Below are 22,910 nucleotides of genomic sequence, written 5' to 3'. Positions count from 1 at the left end.
AGAATCAGTTTTTCATCTGTAAAATGAGAAGGTTTGACTAGATGGTTCATAGGTTCCCTTCATTGCTGTGTTGCTAAATGTTTAATAACTGACTCCCCCCTCCCCCCCCAAAAGGACATATAGAACACTTTTAAGTTTAATTTGCATTATTTACATTTCCTTAAGTCTAAACAATCAATAAAATAATAAACCAAGCCCTAATTTGGAGCATTTGCTGAATTCCAAAGTATAAATGCTCACAACTAAAAATTTAACAATCAGCTCTCATGAGACACTTCAAGCTAGTGCCAGCACATCATTAGGTCCCTTGCAGTTCACTATCTATGTTCCTAGATAGAGCTAGTTAATAGATACTTATCTCTTAGCCCTAAGTAGAAAATTGGCCATTAAGATATGGTATGTGAATGGAGGGAATCACTGAAAAATGCTCTGATGTTCATGCAGATTAAAGGGAATGTAATTGGATATTTCTGTGAAGAACACAAACTTAACAATTGGCTCCCCAAAGTCAGCCCTTGTACTTTTGCATAGGGCTAATGTGTTTTCTCTTCCATTAAAAAGGGAAAGGGAAAGGGGGAAAGGAAAGAAAAAGAGAGGAAGAATTTATATAGCATTTTCTATGTGCTAGGCCCCATGTTAAGTGTTTTCATAAATTTGATCTCATTCAATACTCATAATAACCATGGAAGGTAGGTGCTATCATTAGCCTCATTTTACAGGGTACTGAGGCAGACACAGCTAAATAATTGGCTTGAGTCACACAGCTACTAAGTGTCTGAGGCTGGATTTGAACTCAAATGTTCCTGACTCCAGGCCCAGTGCTTTATTCACTGTGCCACCAGCTGCCACCACATAATCTATCTAGTGTTCTACTTTCCTGACTTGTCTCTCAGTACACACCAACTCCAGCATAAAAATAGCAGTCATAATTCATCACATTTACATAATACTCCAATGTTCACTGAGCCCCTTTCCTACCACAGCCCTATGAGGAAGGTAGAATGAGTAGTAATCCCATTTGCAGATAAGGAAACTGAGACTTAAAGACATTAAATAAACATCCTGAGGGCCAGACAGCAATTAAGGATCAAAATGGAAACTCATGACTCTAAGACTGACGTTTTTTCCACTCTGCCTCATTGCCTTTCCAAAAAACCAGAGGCCGGCCACACTCAATGTCTGCTTTTTAAATCCTTTTCAGTTTTGACTATCAGACATCTCCAAACTGGAGATCAGAATTTTCACACTCACAGATTTTTAAATTGTGAATAAAACTCAGCCCCCCAAAAGCTATATTTACAAGTGCATGCATGTATGTGTGTACATGTTTAAAGTCAAGTCTGTTTTACAAAAGATCCAAACTTATGGAACATGTGAACTAGGGTTAAGTATTTATTTTATATTCCCCAAAGGCTTTCTTTAAGGGACCATCTCCTTTCATGCATCTCTGATTTATACATAGATTTTTGGGACCCTATCTCTTATATGTCACTCCCTTTGTGGTCTAGAACAGCATCTCTCAAAGTATGATCTAAGAACTCTAGGAGTCCCTCAAACCCTTTAAGGGGGTCTGTGTGATCAAAGCTTTTTAAATTTTCATTTATAATATGAAAAATATAGCTATAGCCCACATAAACAAAAGCCCTTTAGGGGAATGATATATTTTTTTTGGCGGGTAAATGAGGGTTGACCAAGGTCACACAGCTACTAAGTGTCAAGTGTTTGAGGCTGGATTTGAACTCAGGTCCTCCTGAATCCAGGACCAGTGCTTTATCCACTGTGCCACCTAAGTATCCCTGAAATTTATTTTTAAGAGTGGAAAGGGACCCTGGAACCAAAAAATTGGAGAACTTCTAAGTCTGGAAGACTCCAAGGGAGGTAATGCAGACCTTGCAGGGCCATATAAATTATAATCTAAGATCAAATATTTAGAGCTAGAAGGGACTTAGAGGCCATCTAATCCAATCCCCTCACTTTACAGATGAGGAAACTGAGCTCAAAAAAGATTAAGGTCCCACAAGTAGTCAGTAACATAGGCGGGTCTTTAGGCACAAATGCTCTTCACTGTCATCTTTCGGAGCTCAGTGATCTAGTTCAACCCCTGCCCCAGTCATGAATCCCATCCACTTCATTTTGAAACTTGTCATTTCTTGTTTATCCCTGCTTGCCTTTGGTATGCTTGATGTTCACTTCGGTGCTTACAAGCCTCACTTCTCTGAGACCTCAGTGCTGTGGTCAGTGAAACTGAGACCTCCCCATGACCAGAGAATCTTAGAGTTGTTTCCACTTGTACTCCTCTGCATTGTCTCAGTTGAAATGCAGACCTTTACTTGGTGACTTTTTCAAAGGTGTGGAATTTTTTTGTTGTTGCTTTTTAAGGGGTTTGACATGTTTCAGCCCTGTTTTTCTTCCAAGTTAAAATCACACATTTTGACAATTTCCTGGAGGGGGTGGGGAGTGAAAAAAAAGAGTTGGCCAAAATTCATCTTTTAAGGAAACAAAAACCACTCCATCAGTTCTTTTCTATTACATAGATGGGATGTATTTAAATGGATTTGTCCAAACACAGAAAAAACACTGACATTTAAAAGAGGAGATAAATGTAGAGAATCTGGCTCTGTAGTCAGTTCTCTTCATTAATACTCATAGAGTTGTTGGGAGTCAAACATTTGGTAAAAATTATAGATTGCTATATAAATGTTCCTTATTGTTGCTACTGTTATTATTTTTCAGTGAGCCTTTTTCTCCTGTTAGTATTATATACTATACTTAAAATAATGATCCTCAGCCTCTGCATCCATCATAGGCTGTAACACCCACAATCTTGGTGCCATCTTGGATTCTTGATCTTTTACATTCAAATATAGTCAATTTCCAGACTGCACCATCTCCATAAGTATCCACCCTACTCCCTTAAATACCAGTTATGATTCCCACTCATTTCTTACCATTTGGCCTCCCTCCTATTAGGCCCAATCACATAGCTAGTCAGAGAACTCAGGTATTCTGATATCCTGTCCAGTGTGCTACTATCATGTATGTCAACTTGCATAAATTATAAGCATTTGTTGTTGTTTTTGTTCAGTCTGTATCTAATTCTTCGAGACTCTGAGGACCCTAGTACTAGGCACTTCTGTTCTCTACTATCTCCTGAAGTCTGTCCAAGCTAACCCATCCATGGGGTTTTCTTGGCAAAGATACTGGAATGGTTTGCCATTTCCTTCTCCAAAATACAGACATGCATTGTGTATGCCTATGGATTATATAGATAGATCCAGAAATTTAGAATTCATAGCTAGCTTGATTTAGTGACAGTATTGTGGAACCGAACCAGAATGTGACTCTATGGACCAATCATATGAATTGTTGTTGTCCTAGAGGTCAGCTAAAATTTTGCATTCAATACTGACTTCTTCCATCATCTAATTAGGACTTCTGAGCAGGACTGGGGGGGTACAGTCCCATGCACACAGTGGGCGCTCAATAAGTAGTTTTGATGGTGATGACCATAATGAATTAATTCTCCTTAATGAAAAACATTCCTAAAACATAAAAGGAAGAATTATTTTACATACTGATAATTAATCTAACACCACCTTATTTTAAATCTAAAGAAATTACTCCAAACATTTAGCCTGCAAGATTCTATGTTTCAGGATCTTTAGCAGTTGAAATTCTCTTCCTAAAGGAATATATGCTTTTCTAAAGAAACATAACATTAACAAAGAAATCCTCAATTGTGGAAGGAAAAACAGCTGGAATATATTATCCCTGGCAAAAGGCTTTGTGTATACCTCTGTTTTGTGTTTTTGTTAATTTGAGTGGCCTATCTATTAGAGAGTTAAAAAAAAGGTAAATGAATCTTATTAAAAGGTTTTTTTAAAAAAATCAATGTCATAAAAGATATATCTGTTTTGAATGAGATCCTGATTGGACTAGATGCCCCCTCTAGTCCCTTCCAAATCTAAGATTTTGTGAGTCTGTAATGAAATAGTAAATACTGCCACCTGATGATAAGATGAAATAAATTATGAATTATTATTTAGTTTATAGGTTCAATCTTGTTACCTTTTAAGAATAATCAAACTTAAGCATGAAACAAAAAATTTTAAAAAAATTCTTAGGGTTGGAAAAGACCTTGTAGGTCATCCGGTCTAATACTGTATATAAATATTAAACTTAACATATTACTAAATGACACATTCAACCACTTACAATTAGTATATACAGATTTCTGTAGGTTGGGTTTTTTTGCTTATGAACATTAGATAGAATTCTTCCAATTAGAAAAAGTAGTATGTACTAAAAGAATAATTATGTATAACATGCGTATGCGTGTATCTATAAATATACACACATATATATACATATGTGTGTGTGTGTATATATATATATATATATATATATATATATATATATATATATATATATACTAACATTAGTAATTAACAATGTTAATGTAGGACAGTCGTTAAGGAAGAAAAATACTGAGTGTCTCAAGATATTAGCTTAAAACTGCACTAACATCTCTGGGACACCCTGTATTTAGAGCTGACAACCTTGCCTAGGGCAAGCAAGCCTTGTAAGACCAGCTTTGAACATTGTAGGCTCTCAATAAGTACTTAAATAATGAATGAAGTTTAGAACTACGGGTAAATATTTCCAAGCAAATTTAAGCTTTTACAAATACATGAACACTGCTTTCAGTTAAAGAGTGGGACTTAAAAGGCAGTCACCCCTAGATGTCACTCTTAAGAAGCAGTTTTGTACAAGTCTGGTACCTGTTACATGAATTTATAATCAGTGCTTCTAGAGTTTTTTTCTTTCCCAAGACCTTTGTTGGCCAGGAGAGTAATAATCCCTTACATATTAGTTGCCACTTCCACACCCTCCCAAAATGGGGGAGGGGGGAGTACCCAGCTTCATTTTGATTTAAGGCACACATTCTTTTATCCATGTGAAGAGAATGACTTTTCATCAAAAAGGACAAGTGGGAGATTCACCTTTGGGGTGGGGGGCGGGGAGGTGGATTTATCTTAAACCGAGACAAAATGGTAGGAGTTGGCTGTTTGCCTTCTGGCTTCTCCCAACCCCCTTTTTAATTTCATTAACCCTCATCCTTCAAGCTCTTAACACTCTCCAGAAAAAAAAACAACTATATCTGTTCCATAACTCATTGCAGATGAGAAACTGTGTTTATAGTAGATATAGAACTATCCTCAAAGCCAGGCAGATGTGGGTTTGAGTGCCACCTCAGACACATCCTAATGGTGTGGCCAGGGACAAGTCCCCTTCACTTCTCAGTGCTCTAGGCCAAAGAAGTAAAAAAAACTCACCAAAGTAGATTAAAATGTAATTAGAGGGGCAGCTAGGTGGCACAGTGGATGGAGCACAGGCCCTGGAGTCAGGAGTACCTGAGTTCGGGTCCGGCCTCAGACACTTAACACTTACTGGCTGTGTGACCCTGGGCAAGTCACTTAACCCCAATTGCCTCACTAAAAAAAAAATGTAATTAGAAAAGAGTTAACAAACAAAAAAACAAAAAAGTTAAGGGGACAGCTTGGTTGGTGCAGTGGATAAAGTACTGGCACTGGGTTCAGGAGAACCTGAATTCAAATTTGACCTCAGACATTTGACACTTAACACTTAGCTGTGTGACCCTAGGCAAGTCACTTAACCCCAATTGCCTCAAAAAAAAAGAGGTAACAAAGTAAATTTAAAAAACAATAGAACATAGATAATGTTAATGTGTGATTTTTCTAAATCAGTATTTGGCCTGTAGGGATCCTGATGAATGGGTTAGTAAACTTAATTTCTATTTGAGTTTGGCATTGCTCTAGACAGGTCCCTAAGGTTAAGTGTTGCAGAGAAAGTTCCAGCCTGCATTATTAAAAGTTGCCACATTTGGGGGTTTCCTATAACAAATGAAATCCAGGTCTTGACCTTATACCAGTCCTATAATAAAGGACTTAGCCTTTAGTAGAGAGAAAACAGTCTTTGGAGCCAAGAAGACCTGGGTTCAAGTCCCTGCCTCTGCTAAAAATGGGCTGTGTGACTCTGGACACTTATCTTCTTAGTGTCACAGACAAGCTGCAGAACTGATGTGGATGTGCATTTGTAGAAGGGTTTTCCTCGGTATGAATGAAATCAGTGGTCTGTTCCAAACACAACAAAACAGCCTTGACATACATTATTTCCTTTGATGCACACACCTCCCCACCAGGGCAGTTGATGCTGTTACCCCCATTTTACAGAAGAGAAAACTAAGGCTGAGAAAGATCAGGGTCAACTGTCTAGTAAAGTACCAGAAAGATCTGAGCCTAAGTCCGTGCCACTTCCATGTTGTTTTTCAGTCATGTCTGACTCTTTCATCAGTCATTTTTCAGTCGTGTCTGACTCTCAGTGGCTCCATTTGGGGTTTTCTTGGTAAAGATACTGGAATGGTTTGCTATTTCCTTCCCCAGCTCCTTTTACAGATGAAAAAACTGAGGCAAACCATGTTAAGTGACTTGCCCAGGGTCACCCAGCTAGTAAGTGTCTGAGAGCATATTTGAACTCAGGTCTTTCGACTCCAGGCCCGGCGCTTCTCTGATCACTCCCTAATCAAAACTGCAACTCAAAAATTTTTCTGTCATGCCACTTATGCTTAGTATGAATTTGCTAATATTATACTTCCCCTTGCCCCTTCCCCACCCCCAATCTCCTCTCTAATTTCAGAAGGAAAAGCTTTGGTCCTCTTAAATGAATTTCAGGCATCTGTAAGGATGCTGGCAGCTGTGGTATAGTCTGTGATAAGAGCCCCAGAGTTCAAGTCAGATCCTAAGTACAAATCCAAATTCTGCCACTTTCTACTTCTGTGAATTTGGGCAAATTATCTAACCTCTCTGGGTCTCAGGTTCCTAATCTGTAAAATGACAGAGTTAGATTAGATCATCTCTAAATTTCCTTCCAGCTCCAATTTTTTTGATCCCATGTGATATGCAGGGTCAAAGAGGGAGGGAGTATACTATGAACAGAGAGCATGTCCATGGTCCCTGAAAGCAAAGCAAGCAAGTAGCCTCCTATTTTTCCTAAACGTAAGTCAAGATTTGTCACTAATTTTAAAAGTCTTCGTTCCATAATAATTGAGTTGACCTTCAATCAGTGCATTAAAATGCACTTTTTTTTTTTAACTTTTTTTTTTTTAGTGAGGCAATTGGGGTTAAGTGACTTGCCCAGGGTCACACAGCTAGTAAGTGTTAAGTGTCTGAGGTCGGATTTGAACTCAGGTACTCCTGACTCCAGGGCCGGTGCTCTATCCACTGTGCCACCTAGCTGCCCCTTAAGGGAACTTTTAAAGAAGAGATTCTTAACTTAGGGTCTGTGACTTAAAAAACATCCCCCCCAAAAAAACACCTTTGATAACTGTATTTCAATATAACTGATTTCCTTTGTAATCTTCTGTATTTTATTTTATCTGTTTAAAAACATTGTGGGGGCAGCTAGGTGGCACAGTGGATAATGCACCAGCCCTGGATTCAGGAGGACCTGAGTTCAAATCCAACCTCAGACACTTGGCACTTACTGTGTGACCCTGGACAAGTCATTTAACCCTCATTGTCCTGCCCCACCCCCCCAAGAAATTGTTCAGAGAAAAGACTTCCCTAGGCTGCCAGAGTCTGTGACACATTTTTTTAAGGTTAAGATCATCTCTTTTTAATGTACTCAAGAGCAATTACTAAGCTTATTCACTTGCTCCTTGGGGGGGGGGAGATGTGAACCCAGCTCTGCAAAGATTAAATTAGATTCATTCATTAGCCCATCAGTGGAGGCGAGGAGGTCCCCAGGTGTTTGGGAGACTGGGTTACTATTGCTCCCAATTGCTAAACCAAGATCACTTTTCTTCTGGCATTCTCTCCCCATTGCTTACTATTAGAAAACCCAAGCTGAATGTATACTAGCTTAATTGTAGCCTTTCAGCTTCTAATGAGATCCTAGCTAAATATTTGCAAAGAAAGTAAGTGTAGGTTTTCTACTAACAGATGGGACCAGTTGGAGAATCACTTTTTTAAAAAGCTATCAAGGTACAAATTGTAATTCAAAGACTGTGAACGAAAGATTTTAAGGGGGATGTTGGATATTCTTTCTGATTAGCCACACTTTGTTTTCCAGCAGAAACATGTTATCTCCTCCATAACCTCCATTGTCTTGTCGGAGGAATATTTTAAAACATTGACCAACAAACGAAACTGTTACCAAACTTCTGGCTCAGACTTAAAGGCCTGGTCCCCTTTAAAAAAAAAAAAGAGCTTTTTTCCTTCTTCTGACAGATCCAAGAAAAAGCTGTCTTGACCTAGACTCAAGAAAGACCCGAGTTCAACTCTGGCCTCAATTACTGGTGACAATTAGTATGATATGCAAGTAATGTAATTTTTGTAGGCCTCAGTTTCCTCATTTTTTTCTTTTTTTTTCTTTCTTTTTTTCTTTTTTTTTTAAAGTGAGGCAATTGGGGTTAAGTGACTTGCCCAGGGTCACACAGCTAGTAAGTGTCAAGGGTCTGAGGCCGGATTGAACTCAGGTCCACTGAATCCTCTTTATCCACTGCGCCACCTAGCTGCCCCAGTTTCCTCATTTATAAAATAAGGATAATAATAGTCCCTAACTCCCAGGATTGTTGTGAGGTTATATTTGTAAAGCACTTTGCAAACCCTAAAGTGTTATGTAAATACCACTACCATTATTACTACTACTTGTTATGATAATGATTAAACTAAATGTATGGATATGCTTTTCCCTTCTAGTAATTTTTCATTTGTAAATATTCTTAGGATTTTTTTTTCTTTTTCCTCTCTCCTTCTATCCTCAGCTGGATTTCTATACTCTTTTTTTTTTTTTTTTGGTGGGACAATGAGGGTCACACAGCTAGTAAGTATCAAGTGTCTGAGGATGGATTTGAACTCAGGTCCTCCTGAATCCAGGGTCAATGCTTTATCCACTGTGCCACCTAGCTGCCTTCGGATTTCTATACTCTTCTACCTGGTTCTTTAGCTCTCTCTGGGTGTCTCTGTTTCTCTCTACCTCTGTCTGTGTGTGTGTATCTATCTCTGTCTGTCCATCTGTCTGTGTCTGTCTCTCTGACTCTTACTGTACTGAGAAGACACCTTCACTTTTTTGAGGAGAAGGTCAACAGTATTTCACTTCCTCTTAACTCCTGGGTAAGCATGAGCAGGAGAAGTAGAGAATTCTGTTTTGGAGGAAAAAAATAGGCCTAGTCATTATGACCCAATTTGTTATTCATCAACTATTAGCAATTTAGTACACTGTGCCTAAAATCTTGATTGTTTTCAATGTAGTGGCCTCTTTATTTTGCTGATAATTACTACCTTAGTTAGGGCCTAGAGAAGTAATGATTTATGCTCATGTTTACTCATATTGCCAAGGCTTGTGGTTGATTTTTTAAATACCTTTTCAATATGCTATGAGACTCTAATAAAGGCAGTTAAATAAAATAGAAGATTGAGAACAGAAATGTCAATAAGAAAACTGATAATTTGATGATTATCAATGAACATTCATTTCAGATCAATAATCATTTAGTAGAGCTCTAACTCTGTGTAAGATCTTGGAAATACAAACATGAAAAATGGCATGTTTCTGTCCTTGGGGAGCATACAGGAAAAGGAATATGATATGCATTCAAATAAGTATGATACAAGTTTATAAGGTAAAAGAAAATGTCCAGAAAAGTGCTCCAGGAAAAAATTGAGGAAGAAGAACTCACAGCTGGTCAACAGTCAACATCAAACTTCACTATATAATGGTATTGGATGCACTCATTAACAAATGGATTTAATCATATTCCAGAAACCAGGTTCTGCTCATGAGTCATGCCTTGTCTTCTCCATTTGAAAATTTTTTTAAAAAAACTACAGGAAGAAATTAGGGAAAGAGAAAGATTGGTTATGTTAGAGCCTAGCACAGTGGTCCCTTGGGGTTGGTAGAATCACAAAGAGATGGATGCAAGGTATTCTTGGTTCGTGTGTTGTACCCCTGGAACCACAGCCCTACATTTTCTCAATTCTTCAGGCCTCTAGAGCTGGGGAGAAGAATGAGAGGCAGGAGAGAGAAATGTGATGATTTCCACAGATAGCCATGATCCACCATGGATCAGAGTGAAACGCATTCATTCCTGGCCACATCAGTGTGAGGGGGTACAGGAAGGACAGAGGACAAAGCAGCTACTGTCCTGTTCTCCCTTTGAAAATACAGGCAGCTTTTAGATGCAATCACTGTCACTCGTCTTTTTGAAATCAAAAAAGGTTGGGGGGCAGGTAGGTGGCACAGTGGATAGAGCACCAGCCCTGGAGTCAGGAGTACCTGAGTTCAAATCCGGCCTCAGACACTTGACACTTACTAGCTGTGTGACCCTGGGCAAGTCACTTAACCCCAATTGCCTCACTAAAAAAAAAAAAAAAAAAGGTTGGAATTAGAAGGTGCCACAGAAGACATGGCTTTCATCCCAGAGCTGAGCAAGAATCTACTCTAAAGCATCCTTAGTGATCACCCAGCCTTCAGCTTGAAAATCTCCAGTGATGGGGAACATTCTGCTGTTATTGGTAAAAGGACATTTAATATCTAAGAGGCCAATTAGGGCAGGTCATCAGGATTGGTAGAAATTCTGCCATGTCAGTATAATAGAAATTCTCTTTAATGCATATGAGCCAATAAGGACAACCTACTCTAGTAATCGCACAAAGAATCTGTGCTTGTCAGACTATGAGGACTTTGAGTCCTTGGAATTTCCAGATGAACATTCCAGTCATTAGATCTGGCCAGTCTTTTACATCACTCTGATGAGCATATATGGCAAACGATAACATTTTAGAAAGAGATTATTTTCTCCCAGAGGAGACATTTTTATCTGAATTTCAGGGCCAGCTGGACCATTCAGAGCCAGGAAATGGTTATTGGACTGTTTCTCCAAGTAAGACTGTAGTGGGATTCTCCTGAATGGGTAGGACTGACTACTTTTTGGAGATGCTAGAGATGAGCTTCTTGTTAATTCTAGATTCACTAAATTGGACTTAGTGACCTCCAAGACCCCTCTCTGTGAAGAGGTTCTGTAATTGTTTAATAGGGCAGATGATAAGATTTATAGTAGAAAAAGACTTGAGAGATGATCTAGTCTCACCTCCTTCTTCTCTAGTCTAGTGTAGATAAAGAAACTAAAGCCCAGAAAAATTAAATGACTTGTTCAGTACTTAACACAGTGCGTAGTGTGTGTATACATGTATGTATGTATATCTGCATGCATGCATGCATGGATATGGATATGGATGTATCCATATGTTTCTCCGCATGTGTGTGTGCATGTATGTATGTATACATAGGGGTTTTGTTTTTCAGTCATTTCAATCATGTCCATTTGGAGTCAATCCCATTTGGGGTTTTCTTGGCAGAGATATTAGAGTGATTTGCTATCTCCTTCTCTAGATCACTTAACAGATGAGAAAACTGAGGCAAACAGGGTTAAATGAATTGTCTGGCATCACACAGCTAGTTAATGTCTGAGGCTAGATTTGAACTCAGGAAAATGAGTCTTCCTGACTCCATGCCCAGTACTATAGACTGTGCCACCTGACTGTCATAATTATATGGCTTGGGGTAATGGTAACAGAAGTAAGGTTTGGACTCAGATCTTCTGTCTCTGACTTCAATGTGCTTCCTATTACTGCACACAGTCTTTCCTTTCCACATTCTTATTCTGTCCCCATTTGGTGATATTGCTGTGGAGGGGCAGTGTGGCTTAGTGGATACAAGGCTAGACTTGGAGTCAAGAAGATATGGATTCTGGCTAATATGAAAATATATTTTCCATGACTTCCCATGTAAAATCAATATCAAATTGCTTGCCTTCTTAAGAAGGGAGAAGGAACAGGAGGGAAAATTTGGAACTCAAAATTTTTTAAAGGATTATTAAAATGTTTTTACATGTAATGGGGAAATATTTAATGAAATATTTAATTTTTAAAGATGTGGATTCAGATCCTGCATCTCACAACCATGGTCAAAGCCATTTAACCTCCCTGAGCCTCATCTCTAAAACAGGGATTATAATACCTGGACTACCTATCTCAGAGGATTATTTAGAGGGTCAAATGAAATAATATATGTGAAGTGCTTTGCAAACTTTAAGCACTATATAAAATATCAGTTATCAATCAACTCATTAGGGAGCATTCATGGATTGGCAACACAATAATACATTGGTTTGTAGGTGGACATTTTCTGCTAACACCAGGAGTTTAAACTTGATTGTATGCCCTCACCTACAGAATGATCACCTGCCATATATGTCTTTTCTCCAGAACCACAGTGACTTAAAATAATTATTAATCAAAGTGTGCAATAACTCTGAATCAAAAGAAAGCCACATCCATCATCTTGTGAACATTACACAAGTTGCCAAATTAATGTGAATATTGCCTTTGGTAAGATCTGCACTTAGCCAACGCAATTAGTAAGGAAAAATGAAAGTCAGCTCAACAGGACATATGAATGGACAAAAGAAAATGATTTCTTAATATAAATGCAGTCATTAAGAATGCAAGAGCCCTAATGCACTTAGGCAGTCTTCCAAGAGGCAAGGGATTCTGCACAATCATGAACAGAAAAATTCAAAGGGACTTTGAGAACTCTAGACCCATCAGCAAATGGAAAGTAGAAGAGCTGAAACTAAAGAATGGAACAATCATTTCTGCTCTTTTGAAAAGATGCAGAGACAAATTGGTGGATGTTATTACTATAACACAACCAGGAATATTTGCAAAATCATGGAAAACATGAAAGAGGCACTACAAGGCTGGAAAGGAAGAGATATGAGGTATATATTTCCAGACAGACAAGTCCAAGATTTTGCTTTAATTTGCCTAATTTTACTTTTTTTGTTACAAAGTAGAGTTTTATTGAAGACTGGAAGATAGTATTAGAGAAGTACCAATGATGTTTTAAAAATTAATAATACATTTTAGCAGGTTTTTGAAAGAGCAAATAAGCCAGTCTCAAAAAAGGAAAAAGAATAGAAACTATAGGCAAATGTGCTTGACTTTGCTTCCTGACAAATGTCTAGAAAATATTATTTAAAAGACGTTTCATGAACACTGAAGAAAGGAAGTGTTCCCAAAGAGTCATCATGGTTCCTTCCATAGTCAGTCATGCCAAGATCACCTTATTTCCCTTTTTTGGCAAGATTATGCTGGAAATATAGTTCACCTAGATTCTAACAAATCTAAGCCAGCATGCAAAATGTCTCTCATGATATTCTGTTATGGAGATACATGTGATAGACAATCATATAATTAGATGAATTCAGGACTATCACAAATGGTCAAAAGTCAACTATAATGAGGCACCCCCAGGAATCTATAATTGATCCTGTGGTGTTTAACATTTGAGTGACTTGGATACAACCTGCAGGTGATAAAATATACTGGGAGGGATAGTTAATATGTTGGATGACAAAGTCTGAATCCAAAAAGATCTTGATGATTTAAGACATTGGGTCAAATAAAAGAAGAAGGAATTTAACAGGTAAAAACATTGTCTTATACTTGGATTCAGAAAATCAGCTTCACAAGAAATTTGGAGTCAGAGGATCTGGTTTTGAATCCTTCCTTTGCTACATACCACTTTTATGATCTTGAATAAATCATTTCTTCTCTTACTCTCATCTGTAAAATTAGAAGGTTGTACTAGATGACCTCTAAGCCCCATTCCAATCATAGTCCATAATCCCAAAGACACAATACAGAATATATATCTAGACAGCAGTTTATCTAGAAAAAATATCTGAAAGGAGGGTTTTAGTGGATTATAATAATATGGGTCAATAAGTCAAGGAAGCCAAAAAAAAAAAAAAGAAAGAAAGCAAATGTGATCTTGGACGGCATTAACAACCCAACACCTATCATCAATAAGGAGGCAATAGTCCCATCTACTCTACTCTGATCAAACTATTTCTGGATTATTTTGTTGTTTTCACCATAGTTTAGGAAGGACGTTAAGAAGCTGGAGAGCATCCAGGGAAGGACAGCTGCTATGGCAATGGGCCTTTAGTTCATGATATATGAGAGGATCAGTTGAAGGACCTAGGGTATTAACCTTGGAAAATAGAAGAATCAAGGGAGGGATATGATTGTTGACTTCTAATATATGAAGGGGTGTCATGTGGAAAGAGAGATTAGATTTGTACTCTTTGATCCCAAAGGGTAATACTAGAAGCAATGAGTAGAAATTTCAAAAAGGTCAAATTTAGATTTGATAAAGGAAAAATTTACCTGCCTAGAGAAACAGTGGATTTCACTTGGTAGAAATCTATCACTATTGATGCAAAGTGAAATGAGCAGAACCAGGAAAACACTGCACACAGCATCAGCTCTTCTCAGCAACACAATGATCCAAGACAAGTACAAAGGATTAATGATGGAAAATGCTATCCACATGCAGATAAAGAATTGATGCATTCTGAATGCAGATAAAAGCATACTTTTTTCACTTTATTCTTTATTCATTTTTTTCCTTTTGAACTGTTTCTTCTTTCACAGCTATAACCAATATGGAAATGTGTTTTATATGATAGCACATGTAGAACCTATATCAAATTGCCTATCAATTAGGAAGAGAGAGAGGGAGAGGGAAAAATTTGGAACTCAAAATCTTGTAAAAAGGAATGCCAAAAATTGTCTTGACATGTAGTTGGGGAAAAATTAAATCCTATTAGTAAACTGTCACTATTATTTCATGCCTCTCCTTGCACTATATACATTTCTATTAGCAATATCTATATGCAAGAAACTTAATCTGTAGGGCAAAAATATAAGATGAAAGATGGTTAATGAGGAAGTAATATTCACTGAGCATCCCTAGGGTTTATGAAAGCAACTATGTTAAGCATTTTACAACTTTCAAAGACAGTTTGTCTTTTACATGTTTATAATCTATGAATATGGACCACGTCTTAGGAGTTAAAGTCTTGAAATTAAGGTCTTGAAGCTTGTTCTTTGAGTACCTCTAGTCACTTTAATAACAACAATGCTCTTCTTTCCCTTTATCCAGGACGTTTGTGTCAAGGCTTACCTAGCTCTTCGGCAACACACTAACCTGCTGATCATCCTGTTTTCTATGATGCTGATGACCGGAATGCCGCAGTTAACTAGCAAGGAAGATATTGACTACATACGGGATGCCCTGACAGTGGGGAAAAGTGAAGAGGAGGCCAAAAAGTATTTCCTTGATCAGATAGAAGTTTGTAGAGACAAAGGCTGGACTGTGCAGTTCAACTGGTTCTTACATCTTGTTCTGGGTATCAAACAAGGAGAAAAACACTCTGCCTAATGCTTAAGGCAAGAGCAAAGGTCAAAGACAACCAGAAGAGTTTGAAATAAAACTTCAGTTATTGAATTTGAACTAAAAGTGGAATTGGACATTCTGACAGCCCGCACTTCAGAAATATGACTGTTTCTTGCTGACTTTTTTAAAAATAGAAGAACTGTTATTACTACAGATTATTTGTTTTGTTTTGAGTGAGGCAGTTGGGGTTAAGTGACTTGCCCAGGGTCACACAGCTAGTAAGTGTTAAGTGTCTGAGGCCGGATTTGAACTCAGGTACTCCTGACTCCAGGGCCAGTGCTCTATCCACTGTGCCATCTAGCTGCCCCTACTGGAGATTATTTGAATAGCTAATGCTTAATACTGATCAGATTTCCAGGTTTTCCCAGTAATGCCTGGAGAAGAGAGTTTTAAGTTAAACAGATTAATAACATCATTATTATGTTAAAAGGTATGATTGAGTTATTAGGTGCTTCTGAAAATACTTCTAGAAAGAAATTATAGCATCTATTTTCATCTGTGTATCAAAGATTGCCCTTGATGGCTTTTCTTCTCCTACCCCTACCCCCACCCCTACCCTGCTTTTCTTTCTATGCTTTTATCCTTCAAGTTTCTCTACAGGAAAAAAAATGTAGTCACTTTAACCTCACTCCTTAAAAGGTGCTTTCAAAACATCCTCACATATCTTTAGATACTAGTGATATGCTGAGAGCAAAGAAGTCAGGTGAGTCTTTTCATAATGCTATTTGCAATTATGTACTTTAAAGTGAACAAATGAGCATAGAAAGGCACATGAGAACTTAAAATGGAAAATCCACACCTTTTTGCCCTTATTCTTTTCTGCTGGTCTGGTTCCAGGACTTTGAATGTGCGTAATACAAATGATTGCATCTGTTACTGCTCTCCATGGGAGAAAGAGTAATTCAGTGTAATTAAAGTAGCTTTCTCCAGCATAGAAACAGGAAATCATTGCTACAGGCTCTCATCCCATCTAAAGTTTTTTCCTCTCTCCCTGCCTCCTTTCTCACTTTCCATTCTCCTAGCCCTTTACAAGCACAAACACATACCCACACAGGATTGTGAAATCTTCAAGGGCACTTTTGTCCCAGAATTGAGAAAAAAAATTACTTGGAAAGAAATTCTCCTTTGGGACTACTAACATTTTTAATCTTTGTAAGAAACCCATTTTATATTTTTAAAATATATTTTAAAGGGCAATTCAGAAGATACAAATTAGTAAGCAAGTGATTTCTGTTAAATCTAGCCTAAATGCATTTTTAAAAGAAGGTAATTGGTCCTCTAAAAAAGATTTTCCCTTTGAGAAGAATGGCAGATTCCCCAACTATTTCAAAGCTTAAAAAAACTTCAAAATTGTTACATATTTTTCAGGTTCCCCATATAAATGACTGAACTATATGAGGTTGTTTGAAATATTATATGTTTTGCTATTTATGAGGTGATTATTAAAGTTCTCTGAAATGGAATCATTAGGAAATTATTTGTAAACCTTAGAAATGATCTATGGTTAGAACTGTACATTGAACTAACCTCATTTTAAGGATATAGAAGTAGGGCAGGTGGTCAGAGATTAAATATATTTTATCAAGTATGATAATTATCCAAGTTAGACCTAATCTTAGACATTTTTGTATAGAAGACAGTGGATGCCATCCACCTTCCTGAATTTAATGAAAATGACAGTAGCAACACTACCTCTCCCTGCCCCCACCTAATGACAAGATCTGTGCTTGGTTGGTGGGGAAAATTGCCATCATTAGCATCACCTTCATGGGGGGAAAGGAGATGTGTTATCTCAATCAAGGAATCCTCCCCCCCAGATCAAGGGGCTGAAAATTATTATCCTAAGGCAACTTCATAATCCTTTGGGAATTGGAAATATTTCATTGTGCTTAAAGCCTTGCTGTGTCTTGATTATTGGACTTAAACGATTGCTCTCTTTTTCAGAATTTATACTAGGTAAGATAGCTTAATTAATTTTTTTATTCTATTTCATGATGTGGAATTGATGTCCTAAAGGACTTGTTTTGTTTTATGGGGATTTTGTTTGTTTGTGGGGCAATGAGGGTTAAGTGACTTGCCCAGGATCTCACAGCTAGTAAGTGTCAAGTGTCTGAGGCCAAATTTGAACTCAAATCTTCCTGAATCCAGGATTGGTGCTTTATCCACTGTGCCACCTAGCTGCCCCTAAAGGACTTGATTATCCCATATTCTGAAGGTATGGTAAAATTTCAACTCTGGAGTTGAAACTGAGTACATGCAAATCTTACCCTGGGTTTCAATTTGACCCTTCTGTTCCCATCAAATCTTATGAAATTGAGCTTCTATAGCCTTGAAATTATGGGAGAACCAAGTTCACTGAGCTATAGGAGAGGTCTAAACATTCTAGAGAAGCATGGTAGCGTGGGAAGAGGTAGAGGCTGAAGTTCTGGGTTCTATTCCTGGCCTTCCCACTATTTATTATTTTTTGTAAGTCACTAAACTTCTCTGGGCATTGATTTCTTCATTTGGAAATTGAGATTGGATTGATGATCTTTAAGGTCCCTTATGACTCTGAAATCTGGGTGTAGCTCACTAGGGTGTTTTAAAACAAAATAGACAGAGCATTCAGATTAAACAGGTTTCTTTCTTGATATATATCTTAATAGTATCTCTTTATATATTTACATATATCTTAAAATATATATATAAGATAAATCTTAATAATAATATATGTACATATATCCGTCCCTTCCTCTCCCCCCCCCCCCAGTAAAATGTAAGTTATCTAACAGCAGGGACTGTTGATTTTTGGTTTTGTATTCCCAGTGCCTACCACACTGCCTTGCATAGATTAGGTACTTAATAAATGCTTTTGGATTGATTGAAAAATTACCTCAATTACTGTTTTATACACATAGTTTATTTTTACATAAGCATAGCTGAAATGAATAAGAACAAAACATTTTTCTGCTCTATTTGCTATCTTTCATCCATATGGTCATACAAAATCACCAGAGAATACTGGTCCCATTGCCTGTGCACTATTAGAATAGCCCCAAGGGTATGAACTGTATCCAATGTTTCAAACCAGCGCTATTTAGCTTCATTAGATCTGGTTTTTCTGAGTCATTGGGGGTTTTGAATGTACCATTTTGCCTTAAGTCTGAGACAAAACATGTAATTTTTAGGGCATTTTTAGAAGTTTACTTTTTTTTAAGTTGAAAGAGTTGCTTTTAATCCAGGAATCCTGAAAAAGGAATGAAATTCATCTAGAAAGGAAGCTTGTAAAGAATATGCTTCTTCACTTGGTATTCCAGGCTCTATTGTCTGAGTTCATGAGATGAATTTTCTCTCTTACATTGTACATTGTATCAAGAAAAATGAGGGAAAATATTGTCTTGTGTATGCATTTGATTTGGGGGCAGGGGTGTGATCTGTTGTCTTGTTTTCTGTTACAATAGAAAACAGGCAATTAGTATAATAAATTCAATGCCAGCCTGAGAACTTGATCGCAAAAATCTCATTTTAGAGGCCATTTAAAAAAATACGATATAAATCTCTCAGTACAACAGAGTCACATATCCTACCCTTTGCTTAAACCAGAGCCCCTAATAAGTGATCTGATTTATTAATTTCAGACAAAAACAGTATAGGTGGAACTAGAACTAAATAAAGCTCTTTATCTTTTTTTAGGAGTAGGGAGGAAGGAAGGAAACCAACATTCATAAAGGTTCCTCTCTCCAAATCTGTTTTTTGGTTTTTTTTTTTAGTGAGGCAATTAGGGTTAAGTGACTTGCCCAGGGTCACACAACTAGTAAGTGTTAAGTGTCTGAGGCCAGATTTGAACTCAGGTACTCCTGACTCCAGGGCCGGTGCTGTATCCACTGCGCCACCTAGCTGCCCCCCTCTCTCCAAATCTGACCTCAGACACTTACTAATTGTGACCCTGGGCAAGTCATTTAACCCTATTTGCCTCAGTTTCCTCATCTGTACAATGAGCTGGAGAAGGAAATGGCAAACAATGCCAGTGTCTTTGCCAAGAAAACCTGAAGAGAGGATACAAAGAGTCAGACAATACTGAACAACAACCATGACCTTTTCTCAGTCATTTTCCTTGTTGCCTTCTCTGCAGCCTTTAGCACTGTCAATGCTTCTCCTGAATATGTTTTCCTCTTTAGGTCTTTGTGACATTTCTCTCTCCTGACTCACTTCCTAATGGTCTGACCAACCCTTCTTGGTTTCCTTTGCTGTATCTTTATCCAGGTCATACTCACTAATCTTGGCTGTTCCCCAAGGCTCTCTGCCCTTTGGTTCCTCTTCTCTTCTCCTCTGCTGTTTTGCTTGGTGATCTCATCAATTCCCATGGATTCAATAGCATCTCTATGAAGATGATTCCCAGATCTATATCTCCATTCTTGATCCTAAGCTCCAGTCTGGTTAAACCAAGTACTTTTCGAACATCTTAAATTAGATGTTCCAAAGACATCTCAAATTCAGTATGTTCAAAAGAGAACTCATTATCCTTTACCAAAACCCTCCTCTCTTCCCAACTTTCCTATTACTGTCAAGAATACCTCCATATTTCCAGTTACCTGGGCCAGCAAGCAACTTTCATGTGATCTTGATTTCTCACTGCCACTCACCCTACAAATCCATTTTGTTGACAATTATTCCCACTTTACCCTGCAAATACCTTGTTTGTATATAATCGTTAGCATGTTGTCTCCCCGATTAGACTGTGTGCTCCTTGAGAGTAGAGACTGCCTTTTTTTCCTTCCTCTACATCCCAAGTATCCTACTATGTGCATATATATAATAAGTGCTTAATTAACTACTTAAAATGTTTTAGAAATATGACTATTGCTATGTTCCCTTTCTCCAAGTCATAGTTCTATTCAAAGGTACTAACAACTTCATTTTCAACAATTGGCCAAAGTCAAATCCCTGTCCAAGCATCAGTTCATTCACATGAGTAAGTTAATGGTGTTTTAGTAACAGTTTTTCTCAGCTTCCCTAGGTGGAAAAATAAGAGCCCTTTGCAATGACCTGGTGAGGGCATTGGGGTTTCTACAACTAATAATTAACAAGCATTTTTAAGTGCCTTCTATGTGCTAGGCACCACTTTATGTTCTAGGGATACAGAGACAAAAGCTAAACAGTCTATCCTAAGAGTATCCCATATTACTATCATTTGCTGTTCATTTAGGATTCCAAGGCCAATAAGAAGAAAAATGAAAGAAATCCTCCCAGGCCCAGAAAATGCATCACTAATGGCCATGTCATTGGCTAAATTTCAGTTCAAGATATATCTGATTGATCTCCAGGATCCTAATTCTGGCTTTAACTAGCTATGTGACCTCAGATGATTCATTCCATCTCTCTTGGCCTGTTTTCCCTTCCTTCAAATAATAATAATAATGTCAGGGGTGTGCTGGTAAATGCTCAACAACCAGCCCTACAAAAAAGGGAAAAAAGGAAGGAAGGAAGGAAGGGAGGGAGAGAGGGAGGGAGGAAGGAAGGAAGGAAGGAAGGAAGGAAGGAAGGAAGGAAGGAAGGAAGGAAGGAAGGAAGGAAGGAAGGAAGGGAGGGAGAGAGGGAGGGAGGAAGGAAGGAAGGAAGGAAGGAAGGAAGGGAGGGAGGGAGGGAGGGAGGGAGGGAGAAAAGGGAGAGGAAGAAAGAAAGAATTGTATGAATAATATACTTTTAAGTTTAATCTGCATTATCATTTACTCCAATACTTTCCTAAGTCTAGACCATTAATGAAATAATAAACCAAGCCCTGATCTGTAGCCTTTGCTAATTTCTGAGATGCAAATGCCCACATTGAAAATTTAACTATAGGCTCTTGTGGGCTGTACAAGATGACTCCAGCACAGTCCTCAATGCCCACTCTACTTATCTCTGCTGAGTAGAATGGAAGAGGAAAGGCAATGTATCATAGCATGTCATGTCCTTTTAGGCCATCATATGACACTTGGATGATCCTGAAAGCAGCTCTTCTGAGATTTTGTCCCTCCTCTCTGGTAAGAACTTACTTAGCATTTGCTATTAAAGAAATCACAGCCATACAGAGAGCTTTGTTTTGCTTTTTTAAAAAAAGTTAATTCCATTCCCCCTTTTCCTATGATATTCGACATTACATAGACCTCTGATGCCTTTCCCTTTTGACACCTAAAAAATACAACTAGCTCTAAAATCCTGCCCCAGCTAAGTTCTGTTGCTATGGAATGTCTCCGAATGTCATTCCTCTGTCAGTACTTTCTCTTTCTCACAGTATAGAGAACTCAGAGAGTGAAGACAGCTCCTGGTTTTCAAAGGCATTGTTGCTAGGGTAATGTTTCAAGTGGTAAAACCCTCAGCATCTGCCAAAGGAGGATATGATCAGTCTCTTAACATATGGGAGTTTAGAGAAGGTCATAGCTTCTAATGCACACAAGGAACACAAGAGAAGATACAATTCTGTGGCCACCATGGGCACCTGATGATGGGAGTACAAGACCAATCACTGCTGGAGGATGAAGGACGGCTGGTCCCAACTCACTGTAGGAGAGAATCAATATTAACTTGCTTCAGATCCTAATAAATCAACCAAACAAACATTTGTTACATGGACACTATATGCCAGACACTGTGCTAAGTGCAAATCTTGGGGTGTTTTTATTATTATTCAGTTGTTTCAGTTGTATTCAACTCTTCATGACCTCATTTGGGGTTTTCTTGACAAAGGTACTAGAGTGGTTTGCTATTTCTTTCTCCAGCTCATTTTAAAGATGAGGAAACTGAGTCAAATAAGGTTAAGTGACTTGCCCAGGGTCACATAGCTAGTAAGTGTCAGATGCCAGATTTGAACTCAGAAAGATGAGTCTCCTGACTTTAAGCTGGGAGCTCTATCTGTTGCACCACCTAGCTAAGCCAGAATCTTAGAGGAAGAAGAATAATAAAAACAGCTAGCATTTATATAATGCTCTTAGTTTTGCCAAAATGCTTTACAAATATGATCTCATTTCATCCTCATGACAACCCTTGGAAGTAGATGCTATTATTACCTCCATTTGACCCCAACATAGTGATGTCATTTTGATCTTCTTAGAGAATGAAAGACAACCAACCAACTCCCATTTTACAGATAAAGAAACTGAGGCAGATGGAATTTATGCACCTTGTGTAGGGTTACACAGATAGTAAGAGTCTAGGGAACGGTTTGAATTCAAGTCTTCCTGACTGCAAGTTCAGTGCTATTTCATCTGTGCCACCTGTCTAGGTAATAGAAATGGTAGTAGTTGAGGCTGTAATGATGAATAATAACAGGATATTATGCTTGTTATTTCTATTGTCCTATCTGCTGCTAAAGTTATCTGTAACATACTTTTCACTGAGCCTACAAAAGAGGAACTTACCACTCAATACTTTTATCCAAATACAAAAAGCAGTTATTTTACCTACCTGTGTAATTGTCCATAGTACATCACACTTAAAAGCACAATATCACAATAGTGCCTTGTCCATGGATGATTTCTACCTGAATTCTCTCAATAAAGATGAGA

The 22,910-nt window shown here is 37.9% G+C and overlaps 1 protein-coding gene across 1 annotated transcript in view; it reads left to right on the top strand.

Moving 5' to 3' along the window:
• PIK3CG (phosphatidylinositol-4,5-bisphosphate 3-kinase catalytic subunit gamma) overlaps positions 1-15,540 on the top strand; it is a 59,486-nt gene extending 43,946 nt beyond the window's left edge. Inside the window, exon 13 of the mRNA XM_043967236.1 lies at positions 15,094-15,540. Within this exon, the coding sequence (XP_043823171.1) occupies positions 15,094-15,372 (279 nt within the window). The 3' untranslated portion in view covers positions 15,373-15,540. The remainder of the gene's footprint in view (positions 1-15,093) is intronic.
• The last annotated feature ends 7,370 nt before the right edge of the window (positions 15,541-22,910 follow it).

This window comes from Dromiciops gliroides, chromosome 5 (assembly GCF_019393635.1).
Source record: "Dromiciops gliroides isolate mDroGli1 chromosome 5, mDroGli1.pri, whole genome shotgun sequence".
Classification (NCBI taxonomy): domain Eukaryota; kingdom Metazoa; phylum Chordata; class Mammalia; order Microbiotheria; family Microbiotheriidae; genus Dromiciops; species Dromiciops gliroides.
The sequence above is the reverse complement of the archived record's forward strand: the minus strand, read 5'-3'. Positions and strand labels throughout refer to the sequence as shown.